Source organism: Misgurnus anguillicaudatus, chromosome 8, assembly GCF_027580225.2.
Source record: "Misgurnus anguillicaudatus chromosome 8, ASM2758022v2, whole genome shotgun sequence".
In the NCBI taxonomy this organism is placed as follows: domain Eukaryota; kingdom Metazoa; phylum Chordata; class Actinopteri; order Cypriniformes; family Cobitidae; genus Misgurnus; species Misgurnus anguillicaudatus.
The window spans coordinates 30055785-30083512 of record NC_073344.2 but is presented as its reverse complement, the minus strand read 5'-3'; the positions used below and the strand labels follow the sequence as shown (position 1 = coordinate 30083512).

Sequence of the window (27728 nt, the reverse complement as noted above, 5' to 3'; positions counted from 1 at the left end):
TCATCTTAAAGATGGAAAATAAATAAAATTGTACATTGCATGACGAAAATGAAGCCTATTAAATAGCCAATATGTCCATTGTGCATCCAAATGAATCATTATGCAAACTAAATTGGTAACGCTTTACAATAAGGGTTCATTTATTAACGTTAGTTAATGCGTTAGCTAACATGAACTAACAATGAGTAACATTTTAACAGCATTTGTTAATCTAAAGCCCAGAGTATAGTCTGTTTTTACGTGTACGCAAATATAAGCGTATGGTCGAACGCACAGCATTGCAAAGTATAGTTTGAGTTCGACGCAATGCTATGGAAGGCCACGAGGGCCGAAATTGCGCAAATTTTTACACGTTAACAATGCATCAATGACGTGTTGTTTGCGCATAAAATATTGGCGTACAATGTTCGCAGGGTTTTTAAAAATCCGGCATTGCGCGAACAGTACGCGCACACTTTTCTGATGACAAAATTGCGTAACGTGCACTGTAACGGACCCTCGCATACACGTAAAAAATGGACCATACTTCGGTCTTTAATGTTTAATTTAAAGCCAATAATTGTGCATTAAATTATGTTAACAAATGGTAGATATAATTGCATGTCCATTTGGTTTCCAAAGTCATTTTGTATGCTATTTTTAAATGATTATAATTTTTATTTATAAATATATAATTACCCATATACAGGATTTAATTTTTTTAATTTAATAAATACTAAAATTAACTTCAATTATAAATGATGCAGTTGTATTTTATTGTTGTTAGTTTATATTAACTAATGTAGATAAGTATGACGTTACAGCCTCATCTCACGAGGATGTGTACATATTTTACGAGTTGGCTAATTCGTATGAATTTGTGCAAAAATGTACGATTATCTTAAAAACAATAATAAAACCGTGCAAAAATGTACGAATGTGGTCATTTTAATTCATACGAATTAGCCACCTCATAAAATACGAAATTGCCATAATATAGTGTTGGCCGTTAACAAATTAAATCTTATTGTAAAGTGTTTTAAATTCCTATTTCCAAAATATATTTTATTTTAGGATTATTATGACTGTTTTTCACAAAGAGCAGATTTTAATGCTGTCTGATGTGGAACTAAACTGCCCCATGGCAAAATCCAGCCCGACTCCAACCCCGCAGCCCACCCCGAACGCAGCATACAGCTGGGGTGGAAATGTACCGCGAAATGTGTATAATGGAACCAACGTGTCATCCACGCTGTAGAATCCCAGAGTTCCTGCGTTTCTGTCCAGAAACACCCCGACCCGAGGACTGTACATCACAGGGATCTCCACTTTCTGATTGGCATGCATGGCGGCACAGCACGTGTCTGACAACTCCAAACTCCACGACTGTTTGTTATATCCTAATCCCGCCCCGGCATCCGCCCCCTTGCGGGCCATGGTGCTGCTGGCCACGCCCAGAGAAGAGCCACGCCCCCTCCACTCCACCTCCCAGTAGCAGCAATCGGAGGAGAGGGGCTGGATGCAGAGAACCTGAGTCCATCCGTCAAAGCGTTGGGGAAGGTCGGGGTAACCCTGAGACGTCTGATGCAGGGTAGCTACAGTGTCTCCGTCTGACAGAATCAGACGCCGATGGGCCGTGTTTGGATCCAGGGTCAAATCGCACGCATCTGATGCAGAAAAGATGAGAAGGTGAATGTGAAATATTGTACAAAAAGCAAAAAATGGGTTGAGATGATTGGACAATAAACTCACACTGTAGGAACTCATCTCGGGTTCTGGGTTCTGCAGCCTGTATGCTGTCAATGTTAATTTCTCTTACTACAAAATACAAAGAGTACCGCAAGGTGTTAAGGTATGTGATCATTCAGATATTAACTAAATATCTTTTAAACTTATTTTGATAAGCCAGTGACTCTATCTGTTATATATGTAACGAATAATTGACGACGGGCCACTGAATTATTCGAAAATAATGCGGCATGACGCAAAGCTCATGTGCATTATTTTTAAATAATTCAAAGGATGGGAGTCATTTATCCTGCTTATACCACGGTTACCACAGACTGCTCTGGTGGTTATTTTAAGACATTTGACAGATTAGGTGTGCGTTTTACAAAAAATAATCAACACCCGTGAAACATTTCTCAGCCAATCAGAATAAAGCATTCAACAGGCCTATTTAACATTCATCTGATTTGATATGCGTAATGTAAAAAATAAAGATGAGATGCTGACATGTAGGAAAAGCTGGATTTATCATGGGATCCTCTGTAGGCGAATCCAGGAAGAGTCCGGGATTCACTGTGCCGAGAGAAAGACAGAAAGTAATAAAGGTAAGATTATAAAAAACACAACAAATCAGACCTTAACTATCACAAATTTGGACTGGACCTACGGTTTATTTAAACTTTTCTGAAGATATTACTGGCTTTACTTCGAAAAATATTTTAGCTCATTTATATATTTATTTTTTACTGAATGTTACGTCGCATGTTTTCAACCCCTGGTGGTTCGTGGGAGTATTGCACAGGGTCTATGAGTTGATTAAAAATATATATTAATTACAATTAAATCATATAATTTTTAATAAATCATTTAAAAATAAAAAAATAACTAAATAACTACTTATTAAAAAATAAATAAATTTTATTTGTTTATTCTGCATGCAATGTGACCATTACGCACTACAATATATCAAAAAAGTATGCAAAAATACTAGTATGTAAAATACTACTAAAAAAAACTAAATGCTTTTGAAGTTACACATGCAAATGTGCTATTAAATATTTATTTAAAATACCAGGTAAACAATTTAGGTCAAACAAAAAAGTAAAAAAAACTGGCATGTTTTATCAGATCACCAAGAGTGTGTATGTAACCTTGATGACAAGTTTAATAAGCTTAATTTGTTTAAATAAAATCGCTATGTAAAACATTTTTCTCAGACATTACCTTCTGTTGGCTCTCCCCCTAAAGAGACAAGAAAGAGAGTTTAAGAGTTTTTGACGGAAACATATTTTACCAAAAGGAGTGCATTTGTTTATAATGCGTGTTGGTGATTAACTTACAGGCGCTGGCGCTGACAGAGGAGGGCCTACGACTTAAAGACTCCGCCTCCTGTATAGTGGGTGTGGCCTCTTTTACTATAGAAAGATATTTCACATACTTTTTTCACAATTATGTCAAATTATTGTGCTTTGTGAAATTAAATGTCACCTAATATGTACATTTTTCAAAATGTAATTTTCAGGGTTCCCACACCTTAGTTAACTTCAAATTAAAGGACCCTTTAAGGACTTTCCAGGTCCAATCCCCTCAAATTCAAGGAACAATGTGGGGACACATTTTAAGTGAGAGCAAGGTGACATCGTGTTTGTCTACATTGTTACAGTTCCCTTTTGAGGGAACTCGCGCTGCGTCACTGCGGTGACACTTTGGGGACGCCTCCAGGGGTAAGTGCATCTGAATGTGTATATCAAATTCAACCAATGATGAGGCTTAACGACTAAGACGGGGTGATGCGGGAGCCAGGAAGTATATCGCTATCCGAAATATTGCCAAAGACGGCGTTACAGGGACGCAGGAAGTATGACAAGGGAGACGCAGCGTCTCGTTCCCTTCTCAGGGAACAACAGTTACATACGTAACCCGAGACATTTTCATGTGTCAAACATAACTATGCAAAAAAAGCATTTTGGTATGAATCAACATTCACATACAGAAGATATAAGCATTTAAAGCGAACAATTTAGCATGTGTGCTTAAAAGTCTAGAATTTTTATGATATAATCCTACACTACACAGGGAATAATATGAATTTTTTTTCAGAAAACTTCTTGCATAAAATAGATTCAAGCACTTTCAATGACTTACATCTATGTATGCATATTTTCAAAAACTTCCCAGGGCTTTGAATTATTTCCCCCAGATTCAAAAACTTTTAAGGACTTCAAGAACTCGTGGGAACCCTGAATATTAGTCTCAGGTTTCCCCGGAATGTGCCTGTGAAGTTTTAGGTCTAAATATCAATATAGATCCTTTATTATCCTGTGTTGAAGGTCCATTTTTGCATGTACAGGAAAAGTGCCTCTTTACTGCAGCCTGTGGATGGTTGTGGGCGGAGCCTATGCAATGTGATGTCAGTTTGCTCAGAAAATTCCAACATTCCAACAAAAAAGGAGTGTTTTTTATCAATACAGGGTGGTTGTGTATACACACAAGAGACACACAATTACGTTCAAACAATACAAAAAAGTGCATTTCTCACATTAGGAGACCTTCAAAAAGGCAGTTGACATAAATTCAATAAATCTGAAAATCATAGTAGACAAAATTTGGTTCTATTGCGCAAATTATTATAAACATTAAATACAGCAGTTCATAAAGTAGCGTGCTTATGTGTGTTTCTTTACCTGAGTCCTGTCGCTTTTTCCTGTTTTTGGGTAACAGAGAGGTCAGACTCCATCTATCCGCTGATGAAAACAAAATAAGCAGATTTATATATAAAAACAACTTTCATTCTATGGCACAATGTGAAATAAGTAACTCACATTGTCTAGCGGGTTGTTGTCTGTCTGTTGTGTTTGTTTTGTTCTGTGAGTTAAGTGTCTCTCCATTGGCTGTAAAAAGGCAAACACACAAACATCACACGACTGTTTAAAGATTTCATTATATTTCAATAATCAGACGTGAAACAGGCGTCACCTTGTTCCCGGTCGTCTTTTCTCTGTCTCGGTCTGAGCGAACTTAAACTCCAGCGATCCGCTGACACTTAAAAATAAAACAAGGCCGCTTGAAATGAATGAATGTGTTTTTGTATCCGTGTAAATGAATGTCAGCATTTTGTGTACAGTAGGGTTCAAACGTCACAATGAAAACATAAAAATACATTTATATTCACAATATTATAGCATTAAAGGTGCAGTGTGTAATTTTTAGAAGGATCTCTTGACAAAAATGCTAAATAATATACAAAACTATATTATCAAAGGTGTATAAAGACCTTTCATAATGAACCGTTATGTTTTTATTACCTTAGAATGAGACGTTTTTATCTACATACACGAGGGTCCCCTTACATGGAAGTCGCAATTTTGGGGCGCCATGTTTCTACAGAAGCCCTTAACGGACAAACTTTTTTAACTAAGTTGTCTTCGATGATGACCTGTTTGTCCGGTGGTGGCTACTGTAGCTTCTCTATGTGTTTCAAAACCCAGGGGTGAGCAGTGAACTGAGCCGTTGGTTGCAATTCACAACCTCACCACTAGATGCCGCTAAAATGTACACGCTGCACCTTTAACTAGATAAATTGAACGATTGTATGTCATATTTCTAACCCTGATCTCTCTCTTCTCCTCCCTGTTGTGTTTGTCTGGATCTGAATGAAGCGATACTCCTGCTGTCAGCTGACAACACAACCAAAAAGAAATCAGGATGATTAAGAGTTCTGTGAGTACTTGTACAGCTATCTTTGTGACCAACAATTTTTTGTGAGACCATCGGAGTGAGGTAAAGAAAGTGAAGCGGGGACATTTTAGCTGGTCCTTAATTTGTGGCACCCTTTTAAAGGGCTGTTTGAGGGAAAAAGACTTGAGTTTAGGGTTTGAATTAGGTTATGGTTTGGGTTAGGTACTTAGTTGTGATGGTTGGGGTTAGGGTGGGGATTGCATTATGTCTATGACTGTCCTTACAAAGATAGCTGTTGCATCTGTGCATCTGTGTTTTACCTTGTTCTTCATCATGTGTCACTCTGCTTTGTGTACTTTTTGTACTTTGACGTCTCTGAGAGCTGGGATTTTCTCTTTCTGTAGATCAGATAACAGAATCATGTGATGATCAATACAGTCGTGTAAAAATTCAAATACAAAAAGACAATGAAGTGTCAGGTACATCTATGCATTCTGTCAGTAAGTTACTATATCTGAAAATGCATCTTAAAGTTGCAATGTGTAACTTAAGGATCTCTTGACAGAAATGCAATATAAAATACATAACTATATTATCAGGGGTGTATAAAGACCTTTCATAATGAACTGTTATGTTTTTATTACCTTAGAATAGGGCTGGGCGGTATGACGGTATATTCCGTTACCGCGGAATAAAATGTCAGACGTAACAGATTTTTCTATTCCGTCTATTCCGCGGAATGCAAATAAGTGGGCGTGGCTAACTCTGCCCGCCTGCATGTTAGACTGAGTGTGACGGAGAAACATGTAAAATAATTCACTTATTAAAAATGAACGAGTTATTTCTGTAATTTTTATAATAACTGCCCGTGAATCCACCACGGGTCTCGCAGCGAGGCTCTCGCTCGCTCTTTCTTTCTCTCTCTCTCTCTGTGCTCATGCAGCAGCCGTCCAGTCTCTCGCGTCACGTGCAAAGGTCTCTCTACTGTAGGGACGCGCAAGGAGCTGCGATGCCAAATAATAAAGAGTTCTTCTCGCACATAATGCTAATAGTTGTAACGTTTTCTCAACTTTAAGCAAGCCACAACAAACTCGCGTTTAAATATCAGTGACACGTGCACTGCTGGAGCGATGCAGTTTGACGCGCCATTTGCTTATACAAACATAGCCTATTTGATCAGAAAGACGAGAAAGAGACGTAAATGTTAAGGTCTATAGAAAGTAAAGGTTGTCAAGACCTTAAAACAGACTGCATGATCATCACATCATAGCACCTGTCATATTTATAATATCTAGAGCTTTGTCTTTCATATAGGCTATATAGGTATTCATCCTGTCTGTAGGTTTTTGCATATATTTATACCTGTTCATTTAACATATTGCCTATTTTTAATGTAATGTATGCATAAATACAAAATACAATGGAGGCATACTATAGCTTCAATAGTCTATAAAATTAATAACTCAATTATAAACAAGATTCTGTCTTATCAAGACTTAATCTTTTGTTATCTTCTGGGCATTTTCACTTTAACATTATTAACTTTAAATTGCTCATAATTTAAAAATGCAGTGAGCATTTAGTCAAAAGCTAGAGTGAGTGGCAAATTTCTGTACATTTTTATAATAATAAAAAAACAATATAAACTGAAAAACATTTATACCGTGAAATATTCCGTTCCGTGAAATAAAATGACTTATTTCGTGGAATAGATTTTTGGCCATTCCGCCCACCCCTGCCTTAGAATGAAAAGTTTTTATCTATATACACAGAGGGTCCCCTTACATGGAAGTCACCATTTTGTTTCTACAGAAGCCCTTAACGGACAAACTTTTTTTACTAAGTTGTCTCCAACGATGACATGGTTGTCCGGTGGCGGCTACCGTAGATTCTTTATGCGTTTCAATGAACGGTGGACTGAAACGTTGGTTGCAATTTGCAACCTCACCACTAGAGGCACTAAAATTTAAACACTGCACCTTTAACACAATACAGTAACAAATATTTGGTATGAAACGGTTTAAAAGAGCACTTATTTCATTGTTAAAAACAACGTTATTTTGTGTATTTGGTATAATACAATGTGTTTGCGTGGTTTATTATAGTTGAAAAAACACATTATTTTCCAAATACTGTACATTTTTGTAGCTCCAGATTTTACTCTCTACAGATTTTTAAAGCGCTGTGTCCCTGATTGGCCAGCTAATCTGTACGTTGTGATTGGTCTGAATACCACGGAGCAAAAATTTTAGTTTTAGTTTAGTTTCGCGTGCGCACGTGCAACGTTCGCGTTTAGTTTCGTGTGCGCACGTGAAACTTTCACATGAGCACGCAAAACTAAACTTTAGATTTCTTTTTACTCCATGTTTTTTTTACCATGTTTGAAAGATTCGGTTGCTAACAGGAGTTAACTTACAGGCTGTGAGTCCCAGCGGGAGGAATTATGATAATGTTGGTCTTACTACATCAATCCCAGGAAGTAAACTGTTGCCTACAATCCGTGTGTTTGTTGTAGTCCAAGAAATGAGATTTAGGTTGGAGACGATAACTCGCGTCATCGTTTACTTTGGGGTTTGTACCTTTTGCATATCGTTAACATGAACTAATACACACTAACACACTAAAGGAAATGTAAAAATCGTGTAATCGGACAATAGGTGCTCTTTAAATTCTAACAAGTTTCCTCATTTTATTTTATTTTTGTAAAATATAACCAGGACATGACATGTAAGTAAATCTCACCCTGATCTCTTTGTTCTGGTCTCTGTTGACCTCTCGATCTCACTGAACTTAAACTCCATGTGTCTGCTATCAAAACAAACAAGCAGTAAGTAAAACTGCATTGCACAATAGTTTGGACACCTTTTATTCTTCAAAATTGCTATTTTCCACATTTAATTAGTAGTAAAGTCTTCAAACCTATAAAATGATACAAAAAGAGTTTTTATATGCTGGACACTTTTTACGTTGTCTTAATTAAACACTCCAAAACCTACAAAAATCTATTCAGTATTAAAACTTACGTTTTAAACTGTAAAAAATCAGTAGATTTTTTTCTCTTATTTAAAGGTCCAGTGTGTAGATTTTTAGCTGCATCTAGTGGTATAATTGTGAATACGGACTACCGGCACATCCGGGAACTTGACTGTAAATTTCGTCACCGCCCCTTTTTGGGGGTTAAAAAAGCAGCGCTTCCATTGGCTTCCATTCAAAATAGCGGAACAAAGCAACGTTTTACACAGCCGGCAGGCGTAAATAACTTATGAAATCACTCAGATTAAACATGTTGAGTATTTATCTGTCCACCCTGCCTGCCATAGAGCCCGAAAGATACATTAACACATTTAATTTGGTCAATATAAAAACATGTCCCTTTCATTCTCACAGCGTCAAATTTGTGTAACAACGCCATCCAGTGATTGCTGGAAATATCGCTAAGCCAGTTAGTTGTATGACTCGACGGAAAAGTGCACTCATTACTCTAAATATAAAGACATAATAAATAAATACGAAGTAACTTTCAAATACGAAGTAAAATCATTCACTTGCTTCCCTGTTGACTCGATGAGGTAGGAGTAAATGTCCGCGTAAGACACCTCTGGCCAATAGGGTGCGTTGTTACACAAATTTGATGCTGGGAGAATGAAAGAGACATGTTTTTATATTGACCAAATTAAATATGTTAATGTATCTTTCGCGCTCTATGGCCGGCAGGGTGGACAGATAATTACTCAACATGTTTAATCTGAGTGATTTCATAAGTTATTTACGCCTGCCGGCTGTGTACGAAGGTTGCTTTGTTCCACTATTTTGAATGGAAGCCAATGGAAGGTCTAGTCTGATTTCCCCCAAAAGTGGGCGTGAACCTGTTCAGAGACATTCTATGACGTTGCGCCGGTTGTGCGTATTGCAACCAACAGCTCAGTCCACAGCTCACCCCTCCCTTTCAAAACGCATAGAGAAGCTACGGTAGCCACCACAGGACAAACATGTCATCATCTGAGAGGCTGTTTACATTTGGTATTAAGATGTGTTTTCGTCGATTGGATCACAAGTGGACGACGCTAAAGACAGGTGTAAACGGTGTTCAAAATGTTTTAAGCTCGTCCACTTTGGACCACATTGAGTGACAACACTAGTTTCAGGTGCTCATGTGAAACTTTCGCGTGTGCATGTGACACTATCGCATGAGCAGGTAAAAGCGAAAGTTTCACGTGCGCATGCGAATGTAGTGACAACACACGCGCTATAGGGTTACTGTAGAAACATGGCGACATGAAATTGTGACTTCCATGTAAGGGGATCTGCGGTCTACGTAAATACAAATGTATAATTCTAAGGTACTTTTTTTAAAATATAGTTATGTATATTACATTGCATTTCTGTCAAGAGGTCCTCCTAAAAGTTACACAATGCACCCTTAATATAAGCCCTGATAAAGAAACAATTTTCTTTAAGAAAAATATTTTGTATCTAAACATAAATCTCTTACCATCATTTTGTTCTCGTTCGTCTCGTCTTTGTGTCTCTCTTGGTCTCAATGAACTACGACTTCTGTCAGCTGAAGAGCGAAACAAACAAACTACAGTACATGACAAACTACAGGTTATTAAAGACTTTAGGAGTGTGTATGACTTACATTCATCTCTATTGTCTCTTGAGGAAGGCTCTGGTCTTGGAGAACTTGTGACTGCTCGGTTAACTTGCATAAAATTTTTTATCTTTAAGTTCATAAAACAGTTATAATCATAAAACTATGACTACATTGTGAGCAAACAATCTCACCTCGCGGTTCGTTGTTTTTTACGGCTTGTGTGCGTGTGGTTCCAACTGTAGAAAAAAATAACCATTATTGCAAACCTGCCGTTTGACGTGAAATGAGTCGTAAGGGGTTGTGTGATGTTGTACCTGATCCTCGTGTTCTCACTGAGGGCAACGGTGGCGGTCCTGAAACACATTGACATCACATCAGAATCCTGATGAAAACAATCCCACAATGCACTGCTTTTAGTGAGAGTTTACATACCTTGTGCGCGAGGGGCTTTTGATCCCTTCCCGGAGAACACTGTGATATAAAAGAGTGGACTTAGATGATACTGTATATGAAACAATTAAACTTTTTACATATCGTATCGTCCCGAAGACAACATTTGTTTTCACGGAAATGCGTGTCAATAGACAATGTTGTCTTATATTCAAGCTTTAGATGATTACATGCCAATCATATTCTACACCTGCAGAAATGTGGTAGGTGGCACCAAATACACATAAACAAGTCGTTTACTTCTACTGTTAATAAAATTTTAATAGGCTACGTGTTTTTTCACAATGAGATGGACAGCCTAGGCTAAATGTTATTAAATCCAGATGAACGGCAGGTTATATGGTACTGTATGCCAAAGTTAAAAGGGGAATCAAACTGGTTACCTTTCACTAATAAAAAGTTTTTCAAATTAAAGCATTTTCAGCAAAACTTTACAATAAGGTTGTATTATTATTGGCTAACATGAACTAATAATAAACAATACTTCTACAGCATTTATTAATGTTAGTTCATTTCGGCATTAACTACATTTATAAAATCTTTTCAAAGATTAGTTAAAGTCTATTAACTGTTAACATATATTAACTCTTTCCCTGCCGTTGACAAGTTATCGCGTCAATTAAGAGAAAACACTTCCTTGCCAATTACAATTTTTTTTACGGCAATCCATATTTCCGCTATTGTCCACTTGGTGGCACTCTTACACAACCTACAAAACACTAAAGCATCCACTGATCCAAAAACAGTAAAAACTCTGTGTATGTTTTGATCATTTTTCTGAATCTGATCTCTAGCAAAGTCCTTTACAAAAATCTCAAAATTTTGTATTTAAAAAAAACTACCCATATTTAAGATGGGATAAAAGAGAACAAATAAAGATTGGATGAAATGTTTTTTTTATTTACTTTTTTAAATTTTATTTAAAAGCAGAGGGTCTTTACATTAACAAGAATGAATACATGCTGAAATGATATTGTGCATTGTTTGTTCATGTTAGTAATCCAATTACTAATGTTAACTAATACAACCTTATTGTAAAGTGTTACCGCATTTTCTTTATAAAAGACAAGAGTAAGTCTTAAAAAAACATTTTTCCAAAAGGTACACTTTGAAAGGGCCGGGGGTCATCTTACAACCATGGTCGTCTTATATTCGGGACAATACGGTACGTTACATAACTTTTTAAACCCCCCAGCCCCTTTTGAGTGGGGGGTGTAAATTTGATGTGCATCTTCAAATTAATATAACTATTTTAATAAATAAAATAATGCAATAACATATTAATTTTATAATTAAAATGATAAAAATGTAAAAAATTACACAAAATAAATAAAGTCTCAAGTAGTTGTGATACAAATTTCATTTTAAAATCACAAAAAAATTAGGTTTGTGTTACACTTTTAGTGGTTTTAACCACAACAGCCACTAGGTGGCAATAGTTTGCTGCATACTCTTGTCACAAATTAATAAATTACTGTCACTGCATTATTATTACTGCTTAAAAATATATGAAACTGATTTGAAATATGAAAACTACACTCTTAGAGCTTTGATATATAGTTTGTCATAATTAGATACGAATTCACATGCATAACACCGAAGTAAACTTAGGCGTCCTGCTGGCATATACTGTAAGCAGGATATAAATGTTTTAAGGCACACTCTTTATAAATTAATCAATTACTCTCCCTACATAATTTATTTATAAAACACTGTAGAAATGTGTATTGTGGAGGCTTCGACCTTTCCAACGATATATAGTTTGTCGTGATAGATAAAAATGTACATCAAAAACATTGAAGTAAACATAGGTGTCCCATATACGGGACGGGCGACAGTTACAATGCATTTAGCAAATGCTTTTATCCAAAGCAACTTACAGTCCATTCAAGCTGTACATTTTTGTTATTATAAAAAACTTTTATCAGTATGCGTTGCCAGGGATCGAACCCACTTCAGAAACGTATGTTTCAATAATTACATTGAAATGATGCTGCATGATCAAATAATTCAGTTATTTAATAAATCATTTCTGTAAGAGTACTATAGTAAAATTCACTTACGTTTCATAATGCCTCCTGTCTTTTGTTCATTACGGTCAGCCACTGTGAACGCTGTAGTGTTGTGGACTGTAAAGACAGATACAGACTCATCATTACACAGCACCAGTCTAGTGTGTGTGTGTGTGTGTGTGTGTGTGCGTGTGTGTGTGTGTGTGTGTGTGTGTGTGTGTGTGTGTGTGTGTGTGTGTGTGTGTGTGTGTGTGTGTGTGTGTGTGTGTGTGTGTGTGTGTGTGTGTGTGTGTGTGTACATGCGTGCGTGCATGCGTGTGTATTTCTGTCATCACCTGTCTTGTTCATCTTGTCTAGCTCCTGGTCACACATCTCCTCTACTTTCTCTTTGAGCTGCACAATGACGTTCCTCAAGGGATCAAATGTGGTTTCTGGGTTCACGGTGATGGCCCCCAACTCGCCCCCCTCCAGAGGAGAACACAGAGTCTGATACGTCTGTGGAGAGAGAAGTCACTTTATTTTTTACATAAATTATTCTCAATTATTTGCAGAGGTGGACAATACTTAAGTTGTGTATCTATAGTGTTTTTCTTTGGAAAACTTTTACTTCCACATACTATCATACTTTTTTATTCCACTACATTTCATAAAATTGTATTTAATACCTTACATTAAAATCTAGTGCTCTTTTAATTTTACTCAAGTAAATAAGTAGAAGTTTTAATTAAAAATAAGAATTTTGCGAACAAAAAAAGCACTCTGATAAAGAACATATACTTGTTGCTATTTAGGGTTATTTATAAAAATAAAATCTAAAAAATATACATTTGAAATTGCAGTGATAACATTGTATTCTTATTTTTTACTATGATATTTTGACAGATATTTGTTTGTATTTTTTTAACATTCATCCAAAACCAAACGTCACATTTCCCCTGAACACATGATCAAGCCATCATCAGACCTTCAGGAAGTAAATATGATCCTGGCAGTTGATAAGATCTTTCATCTCTTCATCTTTCTTCTTAAGCTGTTTGACTTCAGTCTCCAATTTGGTGACCACATCCTGGGCTTCAGTGATCTTCTCCTGCCCAGCAGAGAGCATCAAGTCCTGGAGTAACTCCAGCATCCTCTGCACAGACTCCTGGAGCTCAGAGAGGACAACATCTGCCTCATCTTTCACCGTTTCCGAGGAGCGCTACACACAAACACACACAGATGAAGATTAGGGACTGACTGTAGCCTACCGGCCATTGCTCATTTTTACAGGCACATCTATATTTATCTTTGTCAGACCAGTTTGACTTGTGTTTTGTATGAAGGAATGCAATATATAAGTATGGGTTTGTTACCGTGAGTGTCTCTAAAACTTTCTTCATGTCCTTGAGCTCTCGTTCTCTGTCCTGTAATCTCTGATGATTCTCAGACAGGACTGCACCCAGCTGATTCTAATTCATCAATAGAAAGACAGTGAAGTGTTTGGATTAGACTGGAATGTGGATTGGACAGAGTTCATCAACATTAAACCACCACCACACTAAACACAACACACCACACGTCACGCGTGCTCAGTAAAGTGTGAACTTTAACATTCCTTTTGAGATTTCTGTGATGGTTTATTTCAGCAGGGCGCGCTCTTTCTGCATGGTCGCTCTCTCTCTCACCTGTTTCTCAGTGCGCTCTGAACGCGCTCTTTCGCCTGTTTTAATGCTATCTACGTGGACGCGCTCTCTCACTTGCTTCTCAGTGCGCTCAATCTGCGTGGACGCTCTCTCTCCCCTGTTTCAAATTTGTGGTCGAGCTTGATTACCAGTCCTTTTGTACTATCTGCGTGGACGCGCCCTCTCACTTGTTTCAATGTTATCTGCAAGGACGCGCTCACTTGCTTCCCAGTGCGCTGTCTCCACTGCTTCCCACCAATCGAGTAGCGTCTTACTTGGAGTAATCCGCTCTGTCTGCGTAAAAGCGCGCTCTCCCACCTGTTTTAAGTGCGCTCTGTTTGCGTGGACGCGCTGTCTCACCTCACCTGCTCAGTGCGCTCCATCTGCGTGGACGCGCTTTCTCACCTGTTTTAAGTGCGCTATACCTGAGTGAACGCGCTCTCTCAGCTGTTTTAATTCGATCTACGTGGACGCGCTCACTCACTTGCTTCTCAGTGCGCTCTGTCCCCGTAAACGCGCTGTTTGCATCAGTGCGCTACATCTGCGCGTTTTCTCACCTGTTTCTCGTTGCGCTCGGTCTGCGTGGAAACGCTCTCGTGGCCCTTGTGCTGGTTCGAGGTGCACAGCCAGCACACGTACAGGTGACAGGTGCGGCAGAAGAACTCCTGCAGGTACTTGTGCTCGGGACAGATCTTCTGACTGAGGTCTCCGGTGGGCGCAATCAGCTCGTGGCTCTTCAGCTTAGGCTGCGTGTCGTGGGGTTTCAGATGCGCCTCGCAGAACGACGCCATGCACGCCAGGCACGTCTTCACGGCGGCTCTGGGCTCCGGGCAGCGGTCGCAGGGCACCGCAGACGCCGGCAGACGTTTCGTGGGCCCACCTTTACGCGCGCGCCCCCGCTCGGACGCAGAGGTCGCCGCCCGCCGGGCGCTTTTGATGGATTCTCGTGCGGAGTTGCTGAGGTTGCCGCGGCGGAGCTGCTCCACGGCCTCCGCCAGCATGGTGTTCCGGCAGACAGTGGGTCGAGGGCTGAAGGTCTGGCGGCATTCCGGGCAGCTGTGGGTGTTGTTTTTCTTGCCCTCGTTATCCCAGTAATCCACGATGCAGGCCATGCAGTAACTGTGACCGCACGGGATGGTCGTGGGGTCCGTGGGTAAATCCAAACATACGGGGCAGTTAAACTGCTCCTCGAGCATACGAGCACTCATCCTCCTCTGAATATAGATTCAGATGAAAGCACAAAGGGTTAATTTTTGATGCCCTCGGGTCAGCTTAAATAAAGTTTACTTTAATCCACTCTTCTCTATTCTTCACACATGTCGTGTGAATGATGACTGGTCCGGGTGTTAACTGGTTTACTGGTGTTCGTCTCTCCGGTTTTACCGGGACTGGGTGAGACACTCACTGAGCAGGTTTGGGGAGAAAATCAGGCCCACGTGAGAATTCCTGTCTGCACTACCAAATAGCGCATACAAGAAACAGAGTTTAAAATAAAAAGAAATGCAATATAGGCATAGATAAGCTAACTGATTATAATCATAATATTTATTAATCTATCATTACTTTTTATTTTCAAGTCACCCTTTTTTATTGTGTAGGGCAGGCTATTTATCTGTATAGCCTTAGTTCTATTCACTCGCCAACCAGAATGAGTTATGGGTTTTTTTTTATAAATCAGCTCAAGTTAAAAAAAAACTTTATAATCATGTAAACCTTCACATTTTAAGTTTTTGTCAGGATATATATGCAACATTCTTAAAAATAAAGGTGTTAAAAAGTTCCTTGCAGCAACGTAAAACCCTAAGAATTAGAACAAGCTCCAGTTGACGTCACGCAGCATAAACCCCGCCCCTTTGGCAGACAATCGAAGGTATCGATAGTCGTGGTATTGTTATCGAATTAGTTTATATACCAGACTTAACAGCAGGTGGCAGTGTTGAACATGTAACTATAAAAATACATCCTTATTTTTCTCTATATTCATTTATTATTAACTCAAATAATATCTCTCTTTAATAATGCTATTTATTTTTTTTACAGTTTAATTTGTTGCCCCTGAACTTCAAATTTAAGATTAGGGAAATCTCATACTATAAGTCATTTAAAATAAATACAGAATAATTCATGGAGTCTATCCAACCAGTTTTGATGAAATGCTCTCTCTGCAAGAGTTTGAAACATTTCCCCTCATCATATAATCATAAATTATTACTATCTTGAATTATTATTTTACAGTTATCATTTGTCAAAAGATGCTGGTTTCATAAATTAGATTTTATTTCTAAGTACATTTTATATTCTCAAATGCTAATTGTCAAGACTATTTTATAGTACACGAGAAGGAGATCAAAATGTCGTAATTTTTAAATCTAAAAACAACCATAACAGCTGCATTTTTTGTTTACATTTTTTATATAAAAGGATTTTAATGTTGCTTATATAACAATGTACCCTCTTTCTTATCATTTTTGTAATTCACAATGTTTTATTAAGCATCTGAAATGTTCTCCTATTGTGTTGTGTGATTTATCATTGTACATGATTTGATAATAATAAAATAAAAACAATCTATACACACTCTAATGTTCTTTCTTATGTTTTTTGTTGTCTTTTTGAATTAAATGTTTTTCGGGAATACTGCAAAAATAAAAACGTTAATAAAGGTGCATTCAGCACTGTGTAACTTTTAGAAGGATCTCTTGACAAAAGTGCAATATAATATACATAATTATATTATCTTAATATACATATATAATATAGTGATGTATAAACCCTGACAAAATGAACTGTATTGCTTTTAATCCCTTAAAATGAGGCGTTTTGGCCACACGTTGGTTGCAATTCACAGTCTCGCCGCTAGATGCCGCTAAAAATCTACACAGTGGACTTTCATGAGTGCACATCGACAGCTGAGCTTCACCCTTACTGAATCTCATTAACATGATTTATTAATTGGTTTAATGAACTACTATACATGTAACTCATTAATCACAATTTACATGACAGGTGCTTAAATTAAAACCTCTCACAGTCTTGTGTTAATACTGGTTATTTCCAGCTTTGGATTATTACTGGTTATTATGAGCTTGCATTTAATTATCTGAGCATAAAATCCCCAGCGTTTACACATCCTGTTATGACTTTTACATTATTTGTAGAGTTTTACTTAAGCAATAAATGAAGTTTTGTACATTTACAAACTAAACATCAACATGACATCACCAGAACATAAAGTACATCAATAAATCATTAAATAATCAGACAAGGTAATCATCCTTACTCACGTTAATGGATCATTTACAGTATCTAATGACTAAATATCATTGATTTTCCAAGCAGGACTTTTGTGTTTGAATGTGTATAACCTATTACACATGTTTGGGAAGTTATGAGCACTGATGTTGACATCATTTCTCGACCTCTTTTCTTTCTACTTAAGCCAGTGTTTATTTAACTCGTTGATGTAAGAAATCAGTTTTCATGTTTATTCAAACCTCACATACCTTCTGATTGCACAATGAATTAAAATCAAGACAATGAAAAATCTTTCTTGTAATCCACACAATGCTCTTGAGAAATCTGCTTAATGTGAGTGCTGTCCACTTCATCTCATCTGTGTTCTGTCATCAGCACATCTGTGACCCTGTGTCAGTTTATTTCAACATATTGTAAAACCACATCCAAGCCTCAAAAACCCATCATGGACCCCTCGGATATCAGGGATTACAGACTGGTATGTCTCCCACTTTCATGTCCAAGACTCTGGAACGATTTCATTTAATTGACCATTTAATGCAAATTGTTATTCCAGTCATTCCATTTAAAAGAAGTTCACCCAGAAATTGAAATTGCTTTAAACTTTTTTACATGAAACACAAAAGGCAGAATTTAGGGGGCAACAGTCACCATCCAAGTTTAATGCATTCACATCATACAGTGAAAGTGAATAGTGACCCACAGAAGAAACTCATGCAATTTGGAGTAGATGATGACCAAATTTTGGTTGGACCAAGTACAGATTTAAACCGATGGTTGGATTTGTCCCTTTTTGACACAAACGTGGGTGTTAAAGTAATCCCCCATACAGCAGATGACTCTGGGCCAGATCCACACCGAAGTCAGCTGCTCTGGTGCATATTCGGTGTGGATCTGGCCTGAAGTCGTCAGGTTTTTTTTGGCCAATTTTGCCTTTATTTTGACAGTGAGAGGACAGGAAAGTACAGGTAGGGGATCGGCAAATGACCACGAGCCGGGAATCGAACTCGGGTCGCCGAAAGTGTGAAAGCACCACATGTCGGAGCGCTGCCCACTACACCATCGGCTCCGACTGAAGTCATCAGTTCTGTATAGTGTATAAAACTAATAGACAATGAAAGTGTCACATTAGCGGCTGTTACTGACAGGATTGGATCTTCCTGAACTTTTAATGAGATGGCATAATTCAATTTATTAGTACTTAAGCACATTACAAACATTCACACTGTCAGAAAAAATGGTCAAATATGGTCCCAATATGTCACTGGGTCAATACCCTTTAAAAGGTCCTAATATGTATCATCAGGTACAGATATGTATACATTTTGTACCATTATGTAAATTTGAAGTACTAATATGCACTTTTAAGGTATAAGGTATACTTTTTGAAAGGGTAATTCCCCAGTGACAGCTAGGGACCAAATAAGCATCACCTTGGGAATAAAAAAAAAAAAAAAGAGTCAAAAGTGAAATGTTTGGATGTATGTAACGTCTGTTTTGATAATTTTGAGTAGTTGAATGCTACCTCTTGCACCTGCCATGTTTGTTCTGGAGGTGTAATGTGTCTCTGTACAGGTTTCATTAGTGAAGTGTGTCTGGAGACCATAATAGGTCTGAGTTAAAAAGCCCTTCTGCTCTTATAACTCTCACCAGCTGCTGGGAAATTACTAGTTTCCTCCCATTAGTGGGCAAAACCTCCAAACAGCTCATTAAAAAGCCATATCAGAGGCCAACTGTTAGAAGCACAAACATCATTCATCACACAGATGCTGTTCGCACCGCACACTCGCCTCCTGAACGCTTTAAATGCTCATCTGCACACGTTTGGCTTGAAGGATTGAAAGTTCTGTAAACAAAACTGCTGCAGATCATTTTTTTACCTTTCTCTGTTTGAAAGATCTTTCTGAGTAAATATATACAGCACAAGATAAGAATGTTGTTGTCACTGCAGGTGTCCTGCCATTCATAATATTGATTCACGTACTGACTGCAGTCGTGACCAGCACACACACAGACAGACAGACAGACAGACAGACAGACAGACATACTAACAGATAGTTACATAGACAGTAAGACAGACAGACCAACTCAAGCAACAGATCAGACAAAAGATGTATACAGTGTTGAGAGAGACTGATCAACAGAATGGACAGACAGACTGACTCAACCGATAGACCAAATAGTCAGTCAGACAGATAGACAGACCAGATAAACACAGGGACAGATAAACAGGCAGATACATAGACAGAAAGACAGACTCCACCAATAGCTTAAAAAGAGACATAAATAGACAGACAGACAGACAGGCAGATAGACAGACAGGTAGATAGACAGATGGACATACACAGACAGATAGACAGTTTTAAGTATGGAACTACTTGACAATTACTTAACTTTCACTTTTCAGATAGACAGACGGACAGATAGACACGGACAGACAGATTGGCACGGACAGAGACAGACAGACAAACAAACATACAGACACAGATGGACAGACAAACAGACAGATACAGACGGACGGACAGACACACACACACACACACACACACACACACACACACACACACACACACACACACACACACACAGATAGACAGACATACAGACGACAGACAGACAGACAGACAGACAGACACAAACAAACAGATAGACAGACAGACAGACATACAAACACATATGGCAGACACAGATAGACAGACACAAATGGACAGACAGACGCAGATAGACACAGACAGGCAGACACAGACAGATAGACACAGACAGACACAAATGGCAGACACAGATAGATAGACAAACAGACAGATAGACAGACTGACAGAAACAGACAGATAGACACAGACAGACAGACAGACAGACAGACAGACAGACAGACACAGACAGACACAAACAGACACAGACAGATAGACAGACGGACAGACACAGACAAATAGACACAGACTGCTAGACAGACAGACGGACAGACAGACAGACAGACAGACAGACACAGATAGACAAACAGACACAGACAAACACAGATAGACAGACGATAGATAGACAGACAGGCATACAGACAGACACAGATAGACAGACAGACAGACACAGACAGATAGACAGACAGACACAGATAGACAGACAAACAGACACAGTCAGACATATGGACAGACATACACAAACAGATAGACAGACACAGATAGACAATAAGACACAGATAGACAGACTATAGACAGACAGACAGACAGAGATAAATAGACAGACAGACAGATAGACAAACAGAGATAGACAGACAAATCGACACAGTCAGACATATAGAGAGACACAGACAGATAGACAGACACACACAGACAGACAGACAGACAGACACAGATAAACAGACAGACACAGACAGATAGACAGACAGACAGATAAACAGACAGACAGACAGACAGACACAGATAAACAGACAGATAGACACAGATAAACAGACAGATAGACACAGATAAACAGACAGACAGACAGACAGACAGTCAATAGATGGACAGACAGACAGACGATAAACAGACAGACAGACAGACAGTCAATAGACGGACAGACAGACGATAGACAGACAGACGATAAACAGACAGACAGACAGACAGACAGACAGACAGATAGACACAGATAAACAGACAGACAGACAGTCAGTCAGTCAATAGACGGACAGACAGACAGGCAGACAGACGATAGACAGACAGTCAGAAATAGACAGACACAGATGGACAGACAGACACAGATAAACAGACAGACACAGACAGATATACAGACACAGATAGACAAACGATCGACAGACAGACACAGATAGACAGACACATGTAGACAGACAGACATAGATAGATAGACGGACAAACAGACAGAGACAGACACAGGTAGGCAGATAGAGGGACAAACAGACAGAGACAGATGGACAGACACAGGTAGACAGATAGACACAGACAGATAGACACAGATAGACAGACAAACACAGATGGACAGAGAGACACAGATAACAAACAGACAGACAGACAGGGACTGACAGTCACAGACAGACAGACACAGGCAGACAGACAGAGATACAGATTACCTGTATTCCCATTTTTACTAAAAACCCATCACATTTTTGCACTTGATATTTATTTATTTATGTTTACAATGTACAACATACAAAACATAGCAAATTTTAAAAAGGCAGTGATCGTGTGGTGTGAATTCATTTGACTTTTTTATTGCATAGACAACTGTCTGCACCTCAGATAATGCAACATCAGTGTCCAGCTCAAACAACATCCGCTTTAACCTCCCAAAATATAATCCCAGAAGAAAATGTTGCAATAAAGTTCATCTGCGCTCATAGAAAATAATACACTTTTATAAAAGCACACACGCAAGCATGCACACACAGACACACACGCACGCACGCACACACACAAGCTGAATAGTAAAACCCAACAATCATACAATGGACAGTGTAAATTATTCACATACACAAGAGGAGTTGTTGCAGACGATCGTCTCTAAATGAGAAAAACTGATGCCATCAAAAATGATAATTTGTTCATAAATATATAACACTAACTACAAATATACAGAAAAATAACAAACTCTCTCTTTCTCTTCAGTAAAACTCATACGACGCCGTTTCATACCATCATGTTCCAGTTAAAATCAATCCACTTACTTTTTAAAGTGTGTGCAGTTTCAAAGCAAATGGCTGTAAGATGTATCCATACTGACGTGATGTTTTGATAGGTGAACGGCCATGTGAATAAAGCGCCCATATAAAAGTCTTCATATTAGGCACCATCCTCCATAATGTACATACAGTAGCACTCTGCTCTGGTTTACTGATATTAACCAATAAAAACCCCACAAAAACGCATAAACCAGAAAAAAACAAGAGCAACAGATGTTCAGGCTCATCACAGATGTCCAATTCCTTCATATTTGATCGACTGAAACAAGTTCAGAAGTTCAAGAAGAAAACGCATAAAATGACTAAAGATGCCCGGGCGTGTATTACATCTCCACGCTGACGGTAACATCCTCGTTTAAGAAGTGTGCATGTTCTGTGAGCGTCAACCTGTTCGTATTGAGCGATTAAACCCGTCACTTTTCATTTTCTTAACAGAAATGACAAAAAGGAAAACATTTCGGGTGAAAAACATCCCGATTTTCCTGTATGTCCGTGCATTTCCGTTGCATCTGCATGGACAGATGCGCGCGTGTAACCACCGTCACACACACAATAAAGGCATGAGATGTTCGCGAACGTGTTGACGTGTCCATCAGCTGTGCATGTAGGTACAGGGAGAATCCATAGTTGGGAAATCGTATTTGCCTAAAGGTGTGGGGTAATACGTGGTGGCGTAGACGTTCGTCTGCGGCAAGGGCGACGGGAAGAAATTACAGCTCTCTTCCGGTGGAAGCAGGTTGCTCTTGTTCAGGGTCTGCGGGGAACAAAGAGAAAAAACGAGCGTGTTAAAAAGTGAGAGCAAGGTTACATTGCGTTACCTTTTAAGATACATTGTTACAGTTCCCTTTCGAGGGAACTCGCGCTGCGTCACTGTAGTGACACTTTGGGGATGCCTCCAGGGGTAAGTGCGTCTGAATGTGTATATCAAATTCAACCAATGGTGAGGCTTAATGACAAATACAGGGTGACGCAGGAGTCAGGAAGTATATCGCTATCTGAAATATTGCCAAAGACAGCATTACAGGGACTCATAAAGTATGGAAAGGGAGACGCAGCGTCTCATTCCCTTCTCAGGGAACAACAGTTATGTAACCCGAGACGTTTTCATGTGTCAAACACAACTATGCAAAAAAGCTTTTTGGTATGAATCAACATTCGCATACAGAAGATATAAGCATTTAAAGCAAACAGTTTAACAAGCGTGACCCTATTTTTCCTGCTGGCCCACCCAACAAGCAGCACAGCTCAAGATCAAGACAGAAAAGCACTTGGCACTGAGGCATGATGGGATACCTTAAACTCCATCGGCGTATACAAGTCGTTCTTGGGCGCACAGCTGTTGTCTTTATAGTGCAGATGGTTGGGGGTGCTGGGATGGATCACAGCTGATTCCTGAGGAGGTTTGCGGAGTCTCTGGCAGTACACGTACACCAGAACGGATAGCAAAACCGCTCCCAAAAAACAGCACGCGCCCGTCAACACCATGTGGAAGAGAGAGAATCCTGCAGGTAGAGAAATCAGACAGATGTTACGCATTTCATGCATAATTACCTCAAAACTAAAATCAGCTTTGCATGTAAAGTACTATGGTACTGTAGACTGTCTGTTGTGTGCAATGACATTCATTCTTTATACATGCAAAGATGTATGCCCGTGCATGCTAGTTAGTTCAGGTTAAATTTACCTCCACAATTTGCACTCCTTTTCTTTCCTGAGAGCACTAAAATTGAGAAACAGATGAAGTGTATGTGAAAAATATTCACACAAATGGTCTCACTTTGGATAAAAGTGTCTGAAAAATGAACAAATGGGAAGTAGTGAAACTAACCTGCACTCTCATTGGGATGACACTCGCTCTGTTCGGTGCGGTTTCCTTGACAAGAGGCGGGGCTTATTTCACACACCCGAATACGACGTTGAAGCCCTTCCTCATTACACTCCGCCCACTCTGACCACGCCCCCCATCCACCTGACACAGGTGTGGGAAACAAAAGAGCACATGCTTATGATACCTTATGCTATACAATATACGCAATAATTACTAATTATTTGTTCACAAATACAGTAAATATTTAAAGTTAAGAGTTTTCATGTTGGGAATATCATTTCATCACAGCTTGTGCATGTAAGTCTGGGGTGCAGATTTTTGAAGAAAACGGTGATTGTCTAATTCAGTGTCGTTGTTTGGAAAAAGTTCTGGCTAACATTGTTTTATGTTGATGCTAAAATTTGTAGTTGGACTGTGTGTGTATTCTGACCTTCACACTCGTGTGTGTTGCACAAAGCTTCTTCTGTGTGAAGACCGATGCAGATATCACCCGAATGAGCAGGGGCGGGGTTAGAGCAGGTGCGAGAGCGCTGGTAGTGACCGCCACCGCAGGAAGTGGAACACTGAGACCAGGAAGACCAGCATGACCACGCCCCCTTTACTGAAAAACATGAGCACGATTCTCTGTGAATAAACTTAAAACTTTTAAAAAGTGGTTGAAATTGTTGGCAAACGTACGTTTTTTATTTTAGGAATATAGGATATTTATCCTGTTTGACCCAATCACAGATAAACAAATTATATCATCACACCCTTTTTTAATAGCAACTAGAAAAAGTATGTCAGTGTGATGAGAAATAACTTAAATAACAGAAACCATCTTTGGGAAAAATGCATTTGCAGTGAAATTTGACTTTAAAGTTTGGCCCATTGATTTATATGGAGTGGGCGGGGCTTATGACCTATACTGCAGCCAGCCACCTGGGGTCGAAGTTTTGACTTCACTTTGCGTGCGGCAGTTCTGATTTGATCGCATCTTGGCTTTCATCCGTACAACCCTGATATGTGTGGATATACTTTATTACGTCACTGATTTTATAGCAGACTGTATAATACACATAGTGTATAGTGGCATAGTGATATGCATCAGACCTGGACACGGCTGAACGTTGCAATCCTGATATTCGACGGGCGTGCCGCTGCAGGCGAATGGGGTGCTCCTCCCGTCGGGCGTGGCACAGGAGCGCTTGCGTGTCCGGAAACCTTTGGAACATTCTTTAGAACACGTGGACCACGTTTCCCATGACGACCAGGTGGCTCCTTGCACTCGTGTGACGGGTCGACCCATTCTCAACAAGTCCTCAACCAGACCTACAGACAGAAAGCTGTTATAGGACGTCGTCTGAAATGTATTGTGTATTATAAATCGAAGCACATCAGCGCGAGTCGTTGCCCAAAGCAGCTGCAATGATTAACGAACAACGAAATTTTGTTGGTTGCATGGTCACGTTATAATTGGTAGCTCCACCCGCAGTACAATCTCATTGGTCTAAAATCCCACTTATAATAAACACTGTATTTGAGTTTATGTTGTGTACCGTCAGTATCGCAGACTCCGTCAGCGGGGGGGCAGAGGCGCGACTCAGTCTTGCGTTTGCCAAGCTGGAGATCGTGAGGGTCTGCGAGCAAAGCCCTGCAGGTGTACCTGACCCTCTGCTCCTGTCTCGCACCCGTCTGGGTGACATTAACAGGGTACCAGGGTGTCCACGGGGTGCTCCGCCTGACCTCTGGACATGCATCCAAATTACACGCCTTGTACTCCTGGAAATTGTCGTTCACAGAATGAGGAACATGAGTCACCAATGCCTACCACTGCTGGCTACTTGGTTGATACTCCTGTGATTTGTTTTAAAGATATTTGTATTTGATGTTATACGACTCAATTTAAGAGCCTACCAGTGGGCAACCAGGACATGTGTTGCCGTTTTCGCAGGTGCGAACGCGAGACTGGATTCCACCTCCGCAGGCAACAGTACACTTGGACCAGGCACTCCATGAGGCCCAGGACACAGGAACGGGACATGGATTTTTCTCATTACACAATCTAAATCACAAACAAAAAATGAACTGAATCATCATTCAATCACTTTAACAAACACCAACACACAGACAGCGGGTCCTGAATCTCACCTTTCCTCTCTGGCCTGACCCACACACACTCGGCCTCCGTGTCGAGGAGCTGGATTGTTGCAGGACCGCTGACGAACCTCAAATCCGATCCCGCAACTGGTGCTGCACTCGGCCCAAGAGGACCACGGTGTCCAACCTCCATTCCTGGATCGAAGGAAGAAGAATTACTCATGGATGCCACACACTAACATTTTGTGCAGATCAGTGCATTTTCTGATCTTTTATCTGATCTGTCTTAAAACAATCTTTGAATTTTCTGATTGCTTAGGTCATGTGACTGAATTGTTTATGTTGTATTCTTTATGTAGGTCGCTTTGCATAAAAACCTTAAATAAGTAAACGTGCATATAAAAGTCCAACTTTCATTTGTTTTACTACAGAAAAATACAATATTCTGAATTTAGTTTTGAATGACAAGTTTCCTTCCACTGTCCTATTTTACAGAATGTTAACGAGTGATCAATTAATCATAAGATTGTTTTCGTGGCTGATTAATTGGACAATTATTTTCGTGATCAATTAATCAGACAATTATTTTCGTGATCGATTAATCGGACTGTTATTTCAATTATCAATTAATCGGACTGTTATTTCAATGATCAGATAATCGGACTGTTATTTCAATGATCAATTAATCGGACTGTTGTTTCAATGATCAGATAATCGGACTGTTATTTCAATGATCGATTAATCGAACGATTATCTCAATGACAGTTTAATTGGATTATTACTTCAATGATCGATTAATCTGATGGTTATTTCAATGATTGATTAATTGGGTGATTACTTCACGGATCGATTCATCTGATGGTTATTTCAATGATCGTTCAATCGGATTGTTATTTCAATTATCAATTAATCGGACTGTTCTTTTATTGATCGATTGGTTATTTCAATGATCGATTAATCACACGGTCATTTCAATGATTGATTAATCGGATTGTTATTTTAATGATCAATCAATCGGACTGTTCTTTTATTGATCGATTAATCGGATGGTTATTTCAATGATTGATTAATCACACAGTCATTTCAATGATCGATTAATCGGATTGTTATTTCAATGATCAATTAATCAGACTTTTCTTTTATTGATCGATTAATCGGACGGTTATTTTAGTGATCAATTAATCAGACAATTATATTCATGAATAAATAATCGGACGATTATTTTGTTATAATTAAATAAAATCTAAACATCTATTCAACTAGATTTTTTTTTACTAATTACAGCTAAATAAAACCCTAAATCTGGGATTTAATGTTTGTATGGTAGTATACTTTAAAAAGTGAAAAAGTTAGGCTTTAAAAAGATGAGCAGGTAACGTCACAGACCAACTAATCAATAATGACATTCGTTGACAACAATTGGTCGATTCATTGACAACATGATCAATTTAATATGAATTTGATCAATTAGTTGTTGCAGCCCTAATCTATTATCTATACTACACAAGCATGGGGTAGCCTCTTATGGAACGGCTGAAATTCCACAAGGGGGCGTATTTGTTCCTCAGATGTTGCACAATAAACGTGACATCCGAATATAATCATTATAAATCGTGAATGAAAAGTGAGATTCGAACGAATGTCCATTAGTGAACTAATTGTATACACTATTTATATCGTAATTCGGTCAGAAACGTCAAGATTGTGAGATGAACAAATCGTTTTGGATTAAAAGGCTTGGATATTCCATTTCCTTACTTTTGGGGATTTATTAACAATTTGTTTTGGACAATTTCACCGA

At 38.9% G+C, this 27728-nt stretch overlaps 2 protein-coding genes across 4 annotated transcripts in view; both read right to left on the bottom strand.

The window, feature by feature from the left end:
- Positions 1-564: 564 nt before the first annotated feature.
- On the bottom strand, positions 565-15460 carry trim25l (tripartite motif containing 25, like). 3 transcript variants are annotated; one of them, XM_055213067.2, is made up of 21 exons: positions 14660-15460; positions 13794-13889; positions 13406-13639; positions 12777-12936; positions 12493-12558; positions 10412-10450; positions 10294-10332; positions 10171-10215; positions 10025-10087; positions 9878-9946; positions 8128-8193; positions 5706-5783; positions 5316-5384; positions 4684-4749; positions 4530-4598; positions 4392-4451; positions 3048-3122; positions 2932-2949; positions 2215-2280; positions 1732-1797; positions 565-1646 (listed from the first exon to the last, which is right to left on the bottom strand). In XM_055213067.2, the coding sequence occupies exons 1-21, from the start codon at positions 15308-15310 to the stop codon at positions 1072-1074; spliced, it is 2670 nt and encodes an 889-aa protein (XP_055069042.2). In that variant the 5' UTR covers positions 15311-15460; the 3' UTR covers positions 565-1071. The 3 variants fall into 3 exon arrangements, with proteins under 3 accessions (XP_055069042.2, XP_073726797.1, XP_055069043.2); XM_073870696.1 differs by having other exon boundaries at positions 8128-8190; XM_055213068.2 differs by lacking the exon at positions 5316-5384.
- Positions 15461-21444: 5984 nt separating this feature from the next.
- The window catches only part of sema5bb (sema domain, seven thrombospondin repeats (type 1 and type 1-like), transmembrane domain (TM) and short cytoplasmic domain, (semaphorin) 5Bb), a 58739-nt gene continuing 52455 nt past the window's right edge, over positions 21445-27728 (bottom strand). The window contains exons 14-22 of the mRNA XM_073870695.1: positions 25979-26122; positions 25745-25892; positions 25387-25609; positions 24941-25159; positions 24279-24449; positions 23849-23989; positions 23705-23740; positions 23314-23522; positions 21445-22774 (exon numbers count right to left, since the gene is read on the bottom strand). Coding sequence (XP_073726796.1) covers positions 22613-22774; positions 23314-23522; positions 23705-23740; positions 23849-23989; positions 24279-24449; positions 24941-25159; positions 25387-25609; positions 25745-25892; positions 25979-26122 — 1453 coding nt within the window. The 3' untranslated portion in view covers positions 21445-22612. The remainder of the gene's footprint in view (positions 22775-23313; positions 23523-23704; positions 23741-23848; positions 23990-24278; positions 24450-24940; positions 25160-25386; positions 25610-25744; positions 25893-25978; positions 26123-27728) is intronic.

Excerpts from the sequence above, each read along its gene's own strand:
- trim25l (XM_055213067.2), bottom strand. The coding sequence starts at position 15,310 with ATGAGTGCTCGTATGCTCGAGGAGCAGTTTAACTGCCCCGTATGTTTG. Across the intron at positions 8,194-9,877 it reads CGAACGAGAACAAAATGATG|CAGACACATGGAGTTTAAGT; the intron begins GTAAGAGATTTA and ends TTGTTTTGATAG. Across the intron at positions 4,452-4,529 it reads ACAACAACCCGCTAGACAAT|CGGATAGATGGAGTCTGACC; the intron begins GTGAGTTACTTA and ends TGTTTTCATCAG.